Below are 17,708 nucleotides of genomic sequence, written 5' to 3' on the forward strand. Positions count from 1 at the left end.
CGTAGTGTGATCTAGTTCGACGAGTTGTGAAATAAATTTAATATCATCTTTCCGTATGCATCTGTTGTGAGGTGCATTTTCTGAAGCAATGAGATAAAAAAAGCGTAAGTAATCTACATCCAAAAATGCATGGACTTTCATCAGTTGGGCGTTAGGGAAATCTAATATACTCGGATTGCAAGAGCTGTCTTTAATCGAACATGTGCTTTGAATTAACTTATATCTAATCTGAGACAATTCAATATAATTAATTAACAAATAGTGTTGCACAAAGTGTGCTGATAGACTCGTGGTTTAATTTCCGTTTGCGCTCATAGCTTGTTGCATGGATTTGGCTTACATAAAATCAATTTAACGACGATGACCAAGCATTTTCTGACTATAAAAACGTTGCCGAGGTTATCAGGTGACCTACAGAATCAGCTGGTAGATGTTTTTTTTTTTTTCTTTCTTTCTTTCAGTAAAATAAAATTAGGCTGCAGAATTGGCCAGTACTTTGATTCATGTAATTGTCTGGATGACATAAGCATTTGATAGTCTGCATCTGTATACCTCCCTCCTTGGAAGATGCGGTCATTGAGAATAAAGAAATGTGTTGAACTTAGGTGACCCAAAGATGAGTATTAGATTTTCCACAAATAAATGCTATTTCATAGTTGCCAATAAGAATGATCCGTCAGACTCTTTGGTATTCAAAGTGTAGTGGTAAAGCGGGCACGTGGATTTAGTTGACGGATTTCTTTCTTTCTGAGTGTGTGTGTATGTAAGGTGCTGTAAATTTTGCCTTGTGACAAATTCAGCAGAATAATGTATTTACCAGTGTAAGTAGTTGTTGATTGCATAGCTGTTGTACTTCTGTTTTAAGTTCAAGTAAGTTATAATTTTCAGAAATACATTGACATGTTGATTTTTTTTTTCAATTGTCGTGACTTAATTGCGAAGATAGTATTACCACTGCCTTAATACATATAAACCGAGTAGTTCAGCACGTGTACTTTCTATGGTAATGATACTACGCTCAATTGTCATCAGGTATTGTTCCTTCGTGGCCAAATGGCTAACTTACATGCTTTCTGTGAGCGTAGTGTTTCGGTCCTGCGTCTCAGCAAGGATAGTCGCCTTGGGTATATTACCAAATAATGGTTTGGATCCTATACCTTTGGTTCTGAATAAGGACCCAACCAGTCGAATGATGATTTAAATTGTATTTTTTCACCTAACATGTATCTTATTATGCTTTTTTCCCTCAGTCTGTGGCGTGGGAGACCCGGGTTCAATTCCGGTGGGAACGCATGTGGTTTGAAACTGTTAAGCTGTAAGTCCACGTCTCACATAGCCTCGTGGCTGAAAGAGACGATATAATTGAAAATCAAATCAAAGCTTTCTCTCCTTCAGTAGCATTGTGACACTTGAGTGAATATTAATGGGAAAATAGTAGTTTTAATAATATTTCAGGGTTTCTTTATATTATTTATACTATACTAGATAGGCTGATGCATAGATTGTCTGTCGGCAAGCTTAAAAGTGGGATTTGTACATTGGCATCTCGATTCACAGATGTTAATATACATCTTTTGGAACAGTTAGATGCAAGTAAATACCATTAATGACGCTGAAACGGTATGACCACTCATTTCAATACGGTATGTTCACTCATGTTAATTTTTGCTTAATAATATCCCAGTCTTTTGGGATGATACATATTTCCCAAATTTTAAGACAGTTATATATGCCGTGGTTCCCGAGATGGGGAAAAGGGGAATGGGGATATTGTTAACGGGTACTAAAAAAAATTTGTCCAGGCTAAAGATAGTAATGGTGAAATTGAATCCAGAATTTGATGCAACATAATGTGATCGATTTTGTTTTATCAGTCTGCTATTTAGGTGGCCTGCCGTTTACGGAAAACATTGAACGAGTGCAGTTGTCAACATACATTTGATTAATTTAACGTCCCCTTTGTCGCACCGAGGATGTATGAGACGGGACCGCTAGTGCCTAGCGTGAGATTCGAAACATTCTTCAAGATTGTATTGGAAGCAAATACGACTACTAGGAACCGAATCCGAAGCATTCACTTGGCTGCAAAGAGGCACCATGTCGCATATAAAAGATTTTTGTCCATTACATTCTCTCACCTACCGAAGAGCTGGATTACTCGACCAGGCGTAGGTTCCTGCGAAGAATTATAGTTTCCAAGGGTTAGAAGTTGGGCTAAAAGAAAGAAAGAAAAAAAAGAAACTATAATAAAAAGCCAAGTAACAATTCATCATTACTGTTATTGGCAGTCCATTTGCCGCAACTGAGAAGCTTCCTTCCTGCTCCACGGTCTTTCGCAAACCTCTAATCCAGTACCGTGCCATGAAGTGGGCGAGCGGGACAACGGTCCCGGGCGCCGAATTAAAGGGGGTGCAAAATTCGGGGAGGGGGGGAAGAAGGAAAGGAGAGGGAAAGTTATGTATGGGGGCGCCACCGTATACTATCACCCCACCCCGGGCGCTGATTTTCCACGGAATTGCTCTCATCTTCACGTACGATTTTTCTGTTTTGATATAGTTCATTAATTGAAGTCTTCTTCGCCCCCTTCCTCTTTCGTGCCACCATACCCTATAGCATGTCCCTCATAATACAGTTCTTTCTTAGTCAATGTCCCAACCAGTTTCTTTTCCCCTTTTTAATAATATCTAAAATGATTCTTCCCCCCCCCCCCGCCATTTCTGAGACGCTTTCATTTGTTTTCCGCTCGACCCAGCTAAGTCTCCCTATTCTTCTCCACACCCACCTTTCGAAAGCTTCGAGTCGTCTTACATCATTTTTGTGTAATGTCATATTTCTGGTCCATACAGTACAGTGCTCCATAATGAACGTTAAAATGTGTCAAGAAAACTGACAATAAAGAAACCATTTTCGGTATATTCTTAAGAATCTGGGCAACTTAGTTCATTTTGATCCGGTTGTAAATTGTGGTGTTTATTCAGGGTATAGAAGCAAACCCTGCTGAATTCATTTTTCAATTTTGTCAGGAAACGGACAAAAGTGACGACCTTATGTTTCAGAATTGTTTAACTTTTTTTTTTTTAAGTGGTCACTACTTAATGCAGATGAGTGAAATCTACCACTAAACAATTCTGAAACATAAGGGCGTCACTTTTCCTTCGTTCCCTGCCAAAATTTAAAAATAGATTTAGCAAGTTTTGCTTCTATATCCCTGATGTATATATTCTTTTTGATTGGTCAAGTTCAGACAAGAAGTATACAACATGTCAGTGTATTTTTGTATTAAGGATTGACAATTAAATTCCAGGATTATAAGCCTATAAGTTTTCAGATTTCGAAACACAAAAATCCTTCTTTTAAAGAGAAGGCGGGAGAGGGGGAGTGAGGAACAGCAAATATAAGATGAAGAAAAAATCAGATTGTGTGGTGTCTCGTTTCACTGAAATCGGCCCTATTTAAATATTTGATGGCAGATGATACAATTAAATAAACCCTTATTCACGTATTTTTGTTTTGGATGTTTTTGTAGCTCATAACGTGTCGGAATACACTGGTTACAAGATAGTGGGACAAATATAGAGTTATTGTATACATACTTCGTTTGTTAGGAATAATACAGAAGAAAATTATTGTAGTCGCTGGCTTGACAGGGATTCAGACTTTGATCTCTCACTTGATTGGTTAATAAGATTGGGGTTTACCTGGCCACAGATTGACAGGATTCAGGGTGTCTATCGGTCACGAAATCAGAAAATGGTCATGAAAGTCAAGAAAAAGTCACGAAATTTGGCTTTTGGGTCACGAATCTGAACAAATGTAAGAACAAATTGGAAACTTTTGTTATATAAAACGTCAAAATTCACCACCAAAAATGTCTATGGTCGACTTTAGGCGCTATCAAATCGCAAGCAAACCACACACCTCTATCGCATGGATGAATATTTGGCCTAATTCGCACCCAAATTCGCTCTTGAGTGTGTTACGAAATTTTATGATTTGGTAAAGAAAAGGTCACGAAAAGCCACGAGATTTCATTTTGGAATTTTAGTAGACACCCTGAGATTGGACAGGCGAGTCGAGGTACAACACTGCAGGCAATACAACAAAGCCTCGTACCACGTATTTTTACTTGAACACGTGCTATACAAAGGGCATCTCAAACATTATCATCGAGGCACGGTCAATGCACTCAGGTTTCCCCGCATTCTCTCTCGCTTCACTCTGTCTCAGCTTGGCTGTCTGGTCTGTGGTCAGTGTGCGGTCGGTCTTAAGGTCCATTTTAACACCAAGGCTATATGAGACATGGGCCTCTGCTTAGCTTAGAATCAAATCACATGGTCTTTCGGGCATCAAACCTGAATCTCTCGCATCGAAGAAATTTCACGTTAGAGCTTCTTTAAAATATCTACTGTAATGGTCGGTTGTTGTAGTGAGAGAAGTTAACTATGAAAATCCACAAATCTGGTTGTGTTACTGATAGATTATCTAGTTCAGCATATGCCCTGCAAGTGGGAGTCCAGAATTCAAGTTCACTATAGTCTCAAGATCTTTTTTTTTTTTTTTTCCTCGCCGCTCCAGCAGAAATGGCATGTCGTTTTACTTGGCGTGATTGAAACGTTTTCATTCAGTAACTTACAAAGAGTGAAAAAGTGATTTGACTAGAGCGGGACTCGAACCCGGGATCTCCGGCATATCGTGCTGATCCGTTAATCACTACACCACCCATTCCGCTTCCCAGAACAGCCAAACACTCTCTCACTCCTGCGGTCAGTGTTCTCTACTCAGACCACATGGCTTGTACCACAGCCTAGCTACTGTGATCGGACAATCCAGTGTCCATATATTGAGAACACCTTTTGACGGTTGTGATTTCATATATTAACGAAAGGATTAAAAAAAACGATTTAAACTTGATTTTACACGCCACAATCCATTGTAGGTGCGAATTCAATAACTTGGAAAGAGTGGAAAAGTGATTTGACTGTATTGGGACTCAATCCCGGGTTCGACCCGGTCAAGTCAAATCACTTTTTCACTCTTTCTAAGTTATTGAATTCGCAGCTACAAAGGATTGTGACGTGTAAAAATAAATTTAAATCGGTTGTTTCCGCTTTCATTAATATATGTACTCATTCACTGTTTACATTTTGCTACGTAAAGCAAGACTTACTTTTTCATTCAGATATAGCGAATAGCGCAAGTGAGTGAAATGCATACCCTTATTATCTGTTGGATAATTATGCGTGGGAGTTGTAACAGGGTAAATCAAATAATAATTTTGTAACATGTTCTGTAGGACATGTTTTCCGTAGTTTTCTCAGACGATGCATTTGATTACTCAGAGGACGGCGTTTGGAAACTTAGGAATAAGTATCGTGTGAGTAATATCACTTATAACTTAGACCTCGATCAGGGTGTCTATCGGTCATGAATGTCACGAAATCAGAAAACGGTTATGAAAGTCACGAAATTTAGCTTTTTTTTTTTTTTTTTTTTTTTTTAACTGCAAAAGTAAGTACAGATTAGAAAATGTTCTATAAAACGTCAAAATTCACCACCAAAAATGTCTATGGTCGGCTTTAGACGCTACCAAATCGCAAGCAAAGTACGTTTCTATCGCATGAATGGAAATTCGGCCAAATTCGCTCTTGAAAATGTTAGGAAATTTTGTCATTTGGTAAAAAAAAAAAAAAAAAAAAAAAAATTACGAAATTTCATTGTGGAATTTTAGTGGACCCCCTGTCGATGCTCTTTTATCAAAGTGGTCTTTCCTCTTGAGTATACGCAAATCCATCACAGATATTCTATCTACAAAGTGACAGACTAGATGTACAATGAATTTGACATTTTGTGTCGTTTAGGCCAGGGTTTCTCAACCGAGGCTCGCGACAGAGTTTTCAGGAGGTCGCGAGCCCCGGAAGATAAGCAGGAGAGATCAATATAATTAGAATCTAATACCGGAAAACATTTTTAAACATTATTTTAAATTTTGTACGGATTGGATTCGATATTTGTAATATGAATGAACTGACTAAATTTGGTTTTTAATCCATTCGCGTTTAGAATCCTTTCTTTCTTCCCTTTCCCCGGATAATGTGCTCGCCGAGGGACGTCATCCCTCAAACGTGACGGGCTAAATGTCCTTAGATGCCGAAAATCCAGAACTCTAAATCCTAAATCCATTTGCATTTAGGAGAGTTACTGTATCCACTATATACAACACATGGATTTTACTATTATAGAAATAGATGGATATCGTGAGATCTCCGCAATTAGTATATTAAAAATTCCGCACAACTTATTAAAAACCAGAAATTATATGGGAGTCGCTGGCAAGAGGATGTGATAAAATGGGAGTCGTGATAGGATTTAGGTTGCAAACCATTTTATAACAAGTAATATACTGGTTATATTTCTGGAATGTAATTGTCAATGGTATGTATAATCTGGTATTTATGGTTTGACGGGAACTATGTTTTTCTTCTTCGTATAGCTACATTGATTTTAATGACTCCAAGCATAGCTGCGTATAAATTACGGGGTTCATACGAAGATCTAGCACTACTAGTTGGCGAGTCAGCTATTTGGAGAGTGACGTAAGTATATTTAATAGATGCCATTGGGTACTTTATACAAAGAAGGTAACGTAGAATATGGTTTTAGTAAATTTCATGTTAACCTCTATTTTAACTAGAGCAAGATAGAATCTTATAGAAGATTTTACCTGAGTAGTGACTAACTAACAATGGCTTAAGAACTTTGAAAGTTCATCGCAGCAGAAACAAAAGGATCTCCCGCAAATCGTGATAATTTGTTCTCACATTACTAGCCAACCAAAAGTCAGAGCTCCCTCGTGGCTAAGCTGTTAGCATACACGTGGGAGACTCGGATTCGATTCCCGGCGGGACCTCATGTGGTTTGGACTCCACGTTAATCAATAGGTCCACGTCTTATACAGCCTCGCTTCTGAAAAGGACGCTAAACTGAAAATCAAATCAACCAACCCAATGGTCGTTTCATGAAGCTGTTCAACCAGAGCTCTGTACCTATTTCTAGCGCTTCTCGTTCTTTTCATTGCCTATATGATATCTCCCTACCTGGAGTCTAAGTTTCTGACACCGTGGTTGGAATCTCGTATAGTGGGTTTGTAGAGAAACCTGAAAGCCGAACTTAGGGTTTTTACGGTAATCGTTTTCGGTTTTGTTCGATTTTTCGGCGAAACCATTTTCTCCAAAAGAGTTTTTGGCTTTTGTTGATACCAGTATGACTTTCGTCGAAGCCGGCAAATTCTGTCTGTTCTTGTTTTTGTGGAACTAATTCTCATAGCAAAAATTTTTGATAGAAAACCGAAAGAAACCGGTTTTCTGAAAGTTCTGAAAAGCCGGTTTTTGTGTCTACCGGTACCTCAAGTTGGTCTCTGCCGAGTAGTGATCATGCCAAGGGATTCCATGCCTAGTGGCATCTGAGAAATACGAGCTTGCTTTAACGTGCTGGCGCCGACGCCAGAAATGTCGGTAGATTCATACTCGTGGGTTCCTCCACCAGTAGGTATAACTGAGAGGTAGACTTTGATTCGTCGCTCATTGGACTACCCCGTTACCCTTTGCTAATGATCTGGGTGTTAGCGACTGTCCTAGAAGTGGAACATCTGCTACAGAGGTTTTGGGAGAGAGGTGACTGTGAATCAGTACAACCATATACCATACGAATACAAGGCTATATTTAACATTTTTGCCATCCAAGCCATTAAATAAGTACCGCCTTCTCAATATCAATAAAAACAATAAAATAATATATAGCATTCAGCTTCACTTAATAGAATTACAATTGATTTAATTTGATTAAAGAAAAAACTAGTCTGAGAAAATTTGCTGCCCCAGGCCATGCGTAAATACGACCGTGCCGACCTGTCTTCCGCGTATTCTTATTTACTCTGCCAGTAGAATTGGCCAGAGCATTGAAAATCAATGTGAAGAAATTCAAATATGCTTAGGTAATGACGGCGCGTAGGTTGCGGTGCTTCAAGCTCTTTCAAAGTAACTACCGCAGTAAATCCTGAGATCAACCCAAGGGAGGTGCGGTTGAGTTCGCTTATTACTTCAAACTCATATCTATATATGTCCGTGTGACGTAGGAGAAGAAGAAAGGTTCATCGCATTCCAAAATGGCCGGCTTGCACGAGTTACTGGTACCTCACCCGTGATTTAAGGTATGCAGGGCTGGTATTTGATCCCCATTCTGGGTTCCAGGAAGCTTCCAGATTTGGATTGGAGTGCAGGGTTGGGGTCATACTGTGGGATTCCGTACTTCGCTATGCCAGGACGCTTTCTGACACCAAAGAGAGGATCGACATTTGCCTTAATACACATGCCTGCTGAAGCATACCAGGTAAAATCTTTTCATAAAATTGCAGAAGAGTTCTTTAAGTTTGTGAATTAGGGTTGTGTGTACTTTTTTTCTTATAATTTGATCAAGATTCAATTAGCATGCAAGCAAATATTTATTAAAGATGGCTATCAATTGGGATTATTAGCTATATTAAGTTCGCATTTGATGTTTTTACAAAGGAATACTAGTTGTTTTCACCCATATCCAAAAATCTTCCAATTGATTTTGTGGTTTAGAAGTGCAGTATGTACCGAACGTTGAATTTTAAAATTAAGCTACTTCTGTACTACCAATAGACATGTATGAACTGTCTGTTAGCATAAAATAATTTGGCAGAAACTCATTATTTGCTAGTTGCATAGAAAAAGATAAAATACGTACAAGTTCGGTAATTTATATATTTATGAGAAATACAACAAAAGATTTTTCGTAACACAAAATTTTTACTAAAGACAAAATGACTTTAATTTCAAAGAGAGAAAATATGCGATCGAGCCTAGGGTCACACTCGAATCTTAAGCTAACCGTTCCGATAGTTCCACCATTAAACTGCCTTACTCTTCTCAGCTTAGCTACATACTTTCACTCGTCAGGACTGAACCTCTCGTAAGAGAAAAAACAATAGTTTAGCGGTTAACGCGTCGGCTATGTTGGCGGGAAATTCAAATTTGATCTTCGGATTGATCACACATTTTCCGTCTTTGAAGTTATTTATTTGAGATATCGTTTGGTTTAAAATTAGTTTCATAAAGCAGCTAAAGTCGACATATAGAGCTTGTAATTTTTTTGTGTGTGATCTGTGCCGTTCTCTAAAATTTTATCTTTTAAAAAGCACTTTTTAAACGTATAATTTTCTTTTTAGAAATCCAACGGGTAAATCATATTACGCCAAGTTTGGGCCTGAGTATGAACACCGAGATCTCGTCTCAGTAGATCCTGGAAATTATAGTTTCAGTGCAGGAGTAGGAGAGGTATTGAATGTAACCATACACGGATTGAAAGCTGGGCGTGCAACAGTTGGTTCAAATGTTTCTTCGATAAATGATGCCAGGTGAGAAGTTCTTTTTAGGTTTCATAGCATATAATAAATATATATAAAATTTGTATTTTCTTCGCCTTCACTGTGTTTTAATTTTCTTTACTGCACCTCATTTCAACTTTCTCCTTTTGGTCCCTATTGTTTAATCTGCTTTACTTTTATGATAAATTTTGTGTTGTTTTTACTGTTTTTATTTTAACTATCCTTCCAATTGTTTCTACAAATTCCGTTATAGTGTAATTATTTTCTGGGACCTATTCTCCACTCTTTTCTCTACCATCCGAATGTTTTGTGATTGCCTCAAAAGCACATTTGCTTTTCTTTTCTTCTTCGTACTTTATTCGTAGCTGGAAAGCGATATGTTTCGATGTTACAGAAAGAGTGGAAGAATGCGTGACTGGATCGAGGATCGAATCCGGGTCTCCTGTTTTCCGTGCCAGTGGGTTAACTATTACGCTATCTATTCCCATTCAAGAGTGGTAGAATGTATAGCTGTTCAGGGAGCTGAAGGGTAGTGTAATGGTTAACTCATTGGCATGATGGACCGAAGACCTCGATTCGATTCCCAGTCCACTTGTGCATTTTTGTCGTTATTTGTGTACCACTGAGTTCGCATTTGTAGAAGAATAGATGTGATATAAAATCGGTTATTTCTTGCACTTATCATATATAGGTATTTTATTTATTGTCTTAAATACACGATATTCAGTTTAAAGAGAAACGGTGACTTGCTTCGTGTGGTAGTGTTTGCTTTCGTAGATTTACTATGGATATTCATAAGTGAGAATGGAGGATTAGGGAAAGTGGGGAACTAATTGTCGTCTTTAGGGCGTTTAATGTAAAAGATCGTCATTACTATATATATATATAAGCAGCGAGCGAAGTCTTTATATGCCTAAGAGGTATGTTCGTCCTTAGTAATAAAAACTTCGGGATACGAGTTTTCCAACGTTCTTAAGTACTAACAAGGAACGAACATCCGGTCATCCGAATCAAATCTAGTCCATTCGATAAACATAACAAATATATGTTCAAGGACAACGGAGTAAGTCCCTGGGGCTCATTAACCCTGTTAATATAAAGAAAATCGTAGGGACTCGCAGTGAAATAGCTATTGCATCAACACTGTTCATTGGAAAGTCATGGTTTATAGTTCATTCTCTTCAATATAAAACAAGCTTTCCAGAGGTGCTGTGTATTGGAGCTTATAACGTACTTAAACAAGGAAAATTGGGAGATTGTCGGGAAAATACCCTCCAGAAATATCTCCCATCAACTTTGGATCCCTCATATCTATTCCGTCTATCAATACAAAACTTGGTACAGTCATTTCTATTATTTTTCGAATTATATTTGGATTGTATGCTTTTACACGGGGCCACTCCAGAGGGGTCCAAAGTTGATGGGAGAGGCTTCTGGAGGGAATTTTCCCGACATTCTCCCAATTTTCCCTGTTCAAGTACGTTATGAGTCCCAATGTATAGCATCTCTGGAAAGCTTGTTTCATACTGAAGAGAATGAACTATAAACCATGACTTTCCAATGAACAGTGTTAATGCAATAGCTATTTCACTGCGAGTCTACGATTTTCTTTATGCTAACGGGTTTAATGGGCCCCAGGAATTTACTCCGTTGTCCATGGCACCTAATTGTTTGTGCATGAACATATCTTTGTTACGTTTATCGAATGGACGAGGTTTGATTCGGATGTCCGGCGTACATGTTCATGTCCGTTCCTTGTAAGTTTCCAGTAAAATTATTCCTAAGTTTCCAAATATATCATGTGATTGTATTAAATACTTTTATTTTCTTCCAGTGTATTCACCGAAGATGTATTTGTGAGAGTAACTGTGGAACATTCAAGAGAACTGTATTATATCAGTTTAGTAGTAGGATGGGTATACTTCGTAGCCTGGTCAATTTCCTTCTACCCACAAATCTACGAGAATTGGCGACGGAGAAGGTAAGCATCGGTTCTCTCTGTAATAAATCATGTATTTGGAAACGAAATGGATCATATTAATGGTATAGATTGATTGATTTTTTTTTTAACATCCCTTTCAGCAGCGAGGCTATATGACACGAGACCTGCTGATTAACGTGGAATCCGAACCACATGAGCTCCCGCTGGGAATTAAACCCGAGTCTCCCACGTCAAAGGCGCGTACGCTAACCACTTAGCCACGAAGGAGCTCTGTAATGATATACAGGGTGTTCAGAAAGTAACTATGCAGTTCATAATTTGCCGTATTTTATTTTCCATAAACTACTTTAAACAATTTGGTGATGAGGTTCCGTACAGCATTGCAGTTAGGCATCTTCACTCCTGGGAACTTTGCTGCAAATGCAGCTTCTACTGCTGAGGTAAACTTGTCTCCATTGCGGAATACATGCTCCACAAGAAACACTCTCTGTTCAAGCGTCAGCATGATGACCTGGATCACAATGATGTCACACAAGACGTTCGCCTTCAATCAAACCGGACCTGTGAACAAATACAAATACCTGGTCAAATAGGGTTCAAATATGTTAAACAATGAAAAATGTTACTAATTGATAATCATATCAGTCATCACTTAGCACACCACAACATGGCACTGCATAGTTACTTTCTGAACACCCGGTAGAAGCTAAAAATATAATAATTGCAGCAAGTTTTGAGAGATGATTACTTTCACGAAACAATGCAGACTTTAGAGGATTCACTTTTGATAACTGATCCTTTATGGGGCGTTTACACTTGGTCGATTTAGTCGCACGACTAAATCGACTCGCTGCATTTGCCACTAAATCGAAGCAACTAGGCCGAATCAGATCGATGGATGTGTTCAATTATTTCAACCACAGAAAATAGAACGTCTTTCAATTCAGTTGCCAGCGATTAGTCGCCTTCGATCAACAAGCGATTAAGTTGAAGTCCCGTTTACACGGTCGATTAAGTTGAAAGTGACGTCAATTCAACTGAATCGAACGCAAATCGACTAATGGGGCGTTTACACTTGGTCGATTTAGTCGCACGACTAAATCGACTCGCTGCATTTGCCACTAAATCGAAGCAACTAGGCCGAATCAGATTGATGGACGTGTTCAATTATTTCAACCACAGAAAATAGAACGTCTTTTAATTCAGTTGCCAGTCGATTAGTCGCCTTCGATCAACAAGCGATTAAATTGAAGTCCCGTTTACACGGTCGATTAAGTTGAAAGTGACGTCAATTCAACTGAAGCGAACGCAAATCGACTAAGTGTAAACGCCCCATAAGTGTAAACGCCCCATTAGAGTGCAGCGTTCCTTTCAGCAGCAAGTCTATATGAGACGAAGACCTTTTAACTTCACTTGGGATTCGAACTACATGAACTTCCGCCGGAAATCGAATTCGGGTTTCCCACGCCAGGAATGATAACTATCTCAGATTTGATTCCCGAAAAAAATTTATATTTCGGCGTTGACCCAATATCGTGAGGCAATTCGGGAGGTCCTTGAATTAAGGAGTAGCAGCTGCGGGTCAAAAAATGCCCGAAAAAAGGCATTGATGCATTAATCACGTATCATTCGGTTGAATCTAGGTTAGTGGTTCTCAACCTTTTCTGACGGACGACACACTTTACGAAACGTCCTAGGACATCGCGTCTCACATGTTTGGTATTTTTATAATAATAATAATAATAATAATAATATTGAAACCAATTAGTTTTATAATTACTGTAAATAGCACTAAGCATTATTGCTACTGCTGGAAGTGTTGATTGGTACAGTCTTTCTGGATTTTAACTAATTATTATTAAATTCTTCATGATTTTTAAATTCTACAATTTCGCGACACACCTTAGGGACTGCGTGACACACCAATGTGTCGCGACACATCGGTTGAGAACCACCTATCTAGAACCACTGGTCTAGACACCTGTTGGCCAGAGTCTTTCACGGGCAGAGAGCACTAAAAGTACATTCAGTAGACTCACGAGTATCCGGGCTAATGTGGCAGAAGGGCAGACCGGATAACAGAAAAAGCCGGATAGGCTGAAATTCTCTAAACTCATTTCTTTGCCCCACCAATACCAGAAGACAAAGTTTTTATACCAAAAGTCACTGTTATAATACGGTAGGTGTTTTCTCACTGTGCTGGTAGTTTATAAATGTTATGTATTGCACTGCGCGTTTGAAGAATTTATTAGAGAAAAAGTAAGTTAAAGAATACCTACAGTATATGTAAACACATTTCACATTTTAACATAAATTCTGTAATGCCCAACTTAAATGCAGGAAACATAAACAAAACATTAACGTAAATTGTAGGCCTAATTCTTAAGGAAATTGACTCAAACTGATTTTACAGTACACAGATATGAAAAGGTAGCTCTAAGATAAGAGTCAAAACTTGACGAAACAATGAACAAGGAGCAGAGAACGCTGCTCTTTTTCTGTCACAACTTGTATTTTGTACACGACACGTAGGAGGATCGTGGTAGAAACCTGCTTCCAATGCCTTGGTAATGTTGCCAATGCAACGCCTTGCCTTCCTCATTTAATCACTCACTCACTCACTCACTCTCTCTCTCTCTCTTTCTCTCTCTCTCTCTCTCTCTCTCTCTCTCACACACACACACAAAGGCCAAATACTCGGGAGTCTAGTGTATTTGTATACGGCTAGGTATATTTAAGAGGGCGTACCGGTACTCAAATAATACTAAAAATGTATATAATATTCAAGTAAAATTGAGAGACAAATTAATAAAAATATTTCACCTGGTAAGTGAGAAAGTACTGTGTTGTAGAAGAATTACAAGAGTAGGTACCGAATGAAACAGATATCTGATTTATTTGCGTTGAATGAGGTAAAAATGAAATGAAATCTGTGAATATTACGTCCCACTCTTACGCCATATGGACTAATGGACACGGTGATGATGAGAAATTAATGAAATGGTGGAATGAACAAAGTGGGAGGAAACGGGAGAACCCCGATTTCATTCAATAATATTGCCAATGTTTGTTCATATATATATCAGTGGACTAAAAGAAAGAAATATGGCAGAGATATAGAATGATCTCAAAATTATATGCTGTAATTAAATTGTGATATAAATTAAATTTACGTTCTCGTGCGTTCTAATTGATTTTCTTTTCTTTTTTTCAGCGTTGTTGGACTCAATTTTGATTTTGTGGCTTTGAACATTGTTGGATTCGTTCTCTATTCCGTTTTCAACTGTGGCCTTTATTGGATACCGGAAGTCCAGGTAAAGAAATATTTATTCGTTTTTTTTTTCCATTCAGTCCTGTGATGCTTTCTTTAAATAATAATAAAACTCCATTGACTTCGTAATGCAATAGATCGAAACAAAGTTTTTAAGCATTCTAATAAATTAACACTTCAGATGTAGTAGTAGTCCAGTAAAACTAGTGAAAAATAGAGCTTAACCTAGCACTAATTGCAAAAGAAACGAAACCAACGCCAGTTGTTTTATTTTATGTTCTTATTGAACATACAAAAAGTACAGAAGAATCTAAGTAGGGGAATACCCCTAAAATGGCTACTTTCAATATGGCGGCCAGTACACCTTCAAATAAATTATATATATTACTTTTTCGGTTTATTTTGCAAACTTATTGACTTTATAGTGAACGTTCTCTCCTTATTTTTGTTTTGTCTTTCTCTAACCTTTATTTTGATACCTAGTTCATTAAAATCGGGCTTATACTTCCAAAGTTACAGAAAATTATCTGTTGGTAAATGTTCTTTTATATTGGCTATTAACAATAACTGAACAGTACTTGCTTATAAAATATAAAGTTACGGATAATAAATATTTTCACTTAGCCACTATACAGGCACAACCACATATGATTATTATTCTGAATACAGCTTATAAAACATAAAATAACGGGAAATAATTATTTTCACATATCCACTATACAAACATAATCACATATGATTATTATTCTCAATTTACGGCAACTGAATGTTCATTTTAGCTTCACCTCAGCGCAAAGAAATAAAAAGTGTGACTTCAAAATAAGTCTGAATAGTCATCCTGAAAACACTCATTTCTTTCATTTCTTTTGCAATTAGTCCTAGGTTAAATCGTATTTTTTACCGGCCTATAGTCATATTGAAGCAGTTATAGATAAACTAAATTCGAGGTTATATGCTCTAAGAGTTCTAAAAGACACATTAACTTACAAATCTACTATGGATCCATATACCCTGTCATAAAGTATGGCATTCTATTCTGGGGTAATGCAACTGAAAGCAAATCTATATTTATTAAACAAAAACAGGGTATCCATACCATTGCAAACTTACATTACACAACAAGCTGCAATTCGTATTTGAAAAAAATCAATAATATTAACAGTTTCATCTATTTACATATATGAAGCGTCCGTTTTCAGTCTAACCCAAAATGAAGGTGAGGTGGAAAATCGTCATTATAACACTAGAGATCAAAACAAAAGGTCGTACTTTACTAGATTATCACTAGTACAACAGGGCCCCAGACATATGGCAAATAAAATATTCAGTTCTTTGTCCAATTACATAAAAGTGGAACAAAACTTAAATGAATTTAAACAGAACTTAAAAATGTATCTAATAGAGAAATAATTTTATGGTGTAAAAGAATATCTAGAAATATATGTGTAACAATTTAAAGTATTTTACCCATGTATACTTCTGTAAATGATATTATGTTTTTCTTTTTTTTTTTTTCTTTTTTTTTTTATAATCTTACACAAATACTATGCACATGTCAACTGAACCCACCAAATGCCATGTGCTGGTTAGATGGAGTAAATAAGTGAAATCCTGTGCAGTTCCTAATTATGAAACCGTAATGGTAATTATTTATACTTCGTATCTATGTGTATTTCGAAAAATCTTTTAAATAAATATTTGTTGAATTTAATAGCATTTTGTAAATACAAAAAATAGGGCTAGTAAGTTTCCTCTTGGGGATAAGCGAATCCCTGATTGGACGAGAAGTGAAGGCCCTTGATCTGTAACAAGAGTAAAAATGTCTTCGAATCAATCGACCCTTTACTTACATTTAATTTAGCATAGGAGTATGATTTCTTTAACTGTTTTAACGATTTTGATATTTTATCTTTTCTTTTTAGGCGGAATATTTTAGGTTGCACCCCAGAGGCTTAAACCCTGTACAGAAGAATGACATAGTATTTTCTCTACATGCTTCGTTTGCTACATTAATTACAATCATACAATGCTCTTTATACGAGGTAAGTTATTGCGTTTCATAATTTGCTTCCTGTTATCATAGTTTGTACAGAGGCTGATCCATTTACATCCGAACAACTAGCAAACACGACAACCTGTCAGAGCGGATTTTACAGAGCAGCAGAACTGCGCACACACGTGTATCAGTCTCTCAGCTGTTGTGTAGCAGAGTGAAAGTGCTGAAGCGGCCAAAATGCTGCCGAAAAAGATTGCTTTTGAGAAGAGAACGTCATAGCTCGCTGTTATGTAGCAGAGTGAAAGTGCTGAAGCGGCCAAAATGCTGCCGAAAAAGATTGCTTTTGAGAAGAGAACGTCATAGCTCGCTGTTATGTAGCAGAGTGAAAGTGCTGAAGCGGCCAAAATGCTGCCGAAAAAGATTGCTTTTGAGAAGAGAACGTCATAGCTCGCTGTTATGTAGCAGAGTGAAAGTGCTGAAGCGGCCAAAATGCTGCCGAAAAAGATTGCTTTTGAGAAGAGAACGTCATAGCTCGCTGTTATGTAGCAGAGTGAAAGTGCTGAAGCGGCCAAAATGCTGCCGAAAAAGATTGCTTTTGAGAAGAGAACGTCATAGCTCGCTGTTATGTAGCAGAGTGAAAGTGCTGAAGCGGCCAAAATGCTGCCGAAAAAGATTGCTTTTGAGAAGAGAACGTCATAGCTCGCTGTTATGTAGCAGAGTGAAAGTGCTGAAGCGGCCAAAATGCTGCCGAAAAAGATTGCTTTTGAGAAGAGAACGTCATAGCTCGCTGTTATGTAGCAGAGTGAAAGTGCTGAAGCGGCCAAAATGCTGCCGAAAAAGATTGCTTTTGAGTAAAGAACGTCATAGCCATACAAACTTTAGCATTTCCCTCATAGACGAACTGTGTTGGAATAATGACCTTGTTGTAGAGCGGGCCACTGTTAGTATTATAGTGAAACGTTTTGCACAGCAACCTCCTTCGCAACCCCCATCCCCAACGAAATCGTGTCCAAAGAAGGCGTCAATGAAACTCAATTTTAAGACCCGTTCTGAAGAAGATAACGTTATACGGCAGCTAGTGAGAATCCATTAC

The 17,708-nt window shown here is 37.8% G+C and overlaps 1 protein-coding gene across 9 annotated transcripts in view; it reads left to right on the top strand.

The window, feature by feature from the left end:
* Positions 1 to 17,708, top strand: part of Ctns (lysosomal cystine transporter cystinosin) — a 167,707-nt gene that overhangs the window by 69,647 nt on the left and 80,352 nt on the right. For 7 of the 9 annotated variants that reach the window (XR_014128700.1, XM_081742124.1, XM_081742123.1 and 4 more), the window contains exons 3-7: positions 6,491 to 6,593; positions 9,248 to 9,436; positions 11,241 to 11,387; positions 14,563 to 14,662; positions 16,542 to 16,661. Coding sequence is in view for 8 of the 9 variants with exons in the window: in XM_081742124.1 (XP_081598250.1) it covers positions 6,491 to 6,593; positions 9,248 to 9,436; positions 11,241 to 11,387; positions 14,563 to 14,662; positions 16,542 to 16,661 (659 nt within the window). In the remaining variant the exon portion in view is untranslated. Of the gene's footprint in view, positions 1 to 371; positions 822 to 6,490; positions 6,594 to 9,247; positions 9,437 to 11,240; positions 11,388 to 14,562; positions 14,663 to 16,541; positions 16,662 to 17,708 lie in introns of those variants that run through there. The other 2 variants (XM_081742127.1, XM_081742129.1) reach the window with 2 other exon arrangements.

This window comes from Thermobia domestica, chromosome 16, assembly GCF_964235325.1.
Source record: "Thermobia domestica chromosome 16, izTheDome1.hap1.1, whole genome shotgun sequence".
NCBI lineage: Eukaryota > Metazoa > Arthropoda > Insecta > Zygentoma > Lepismatidae > Thermobia > Thermobia domestica.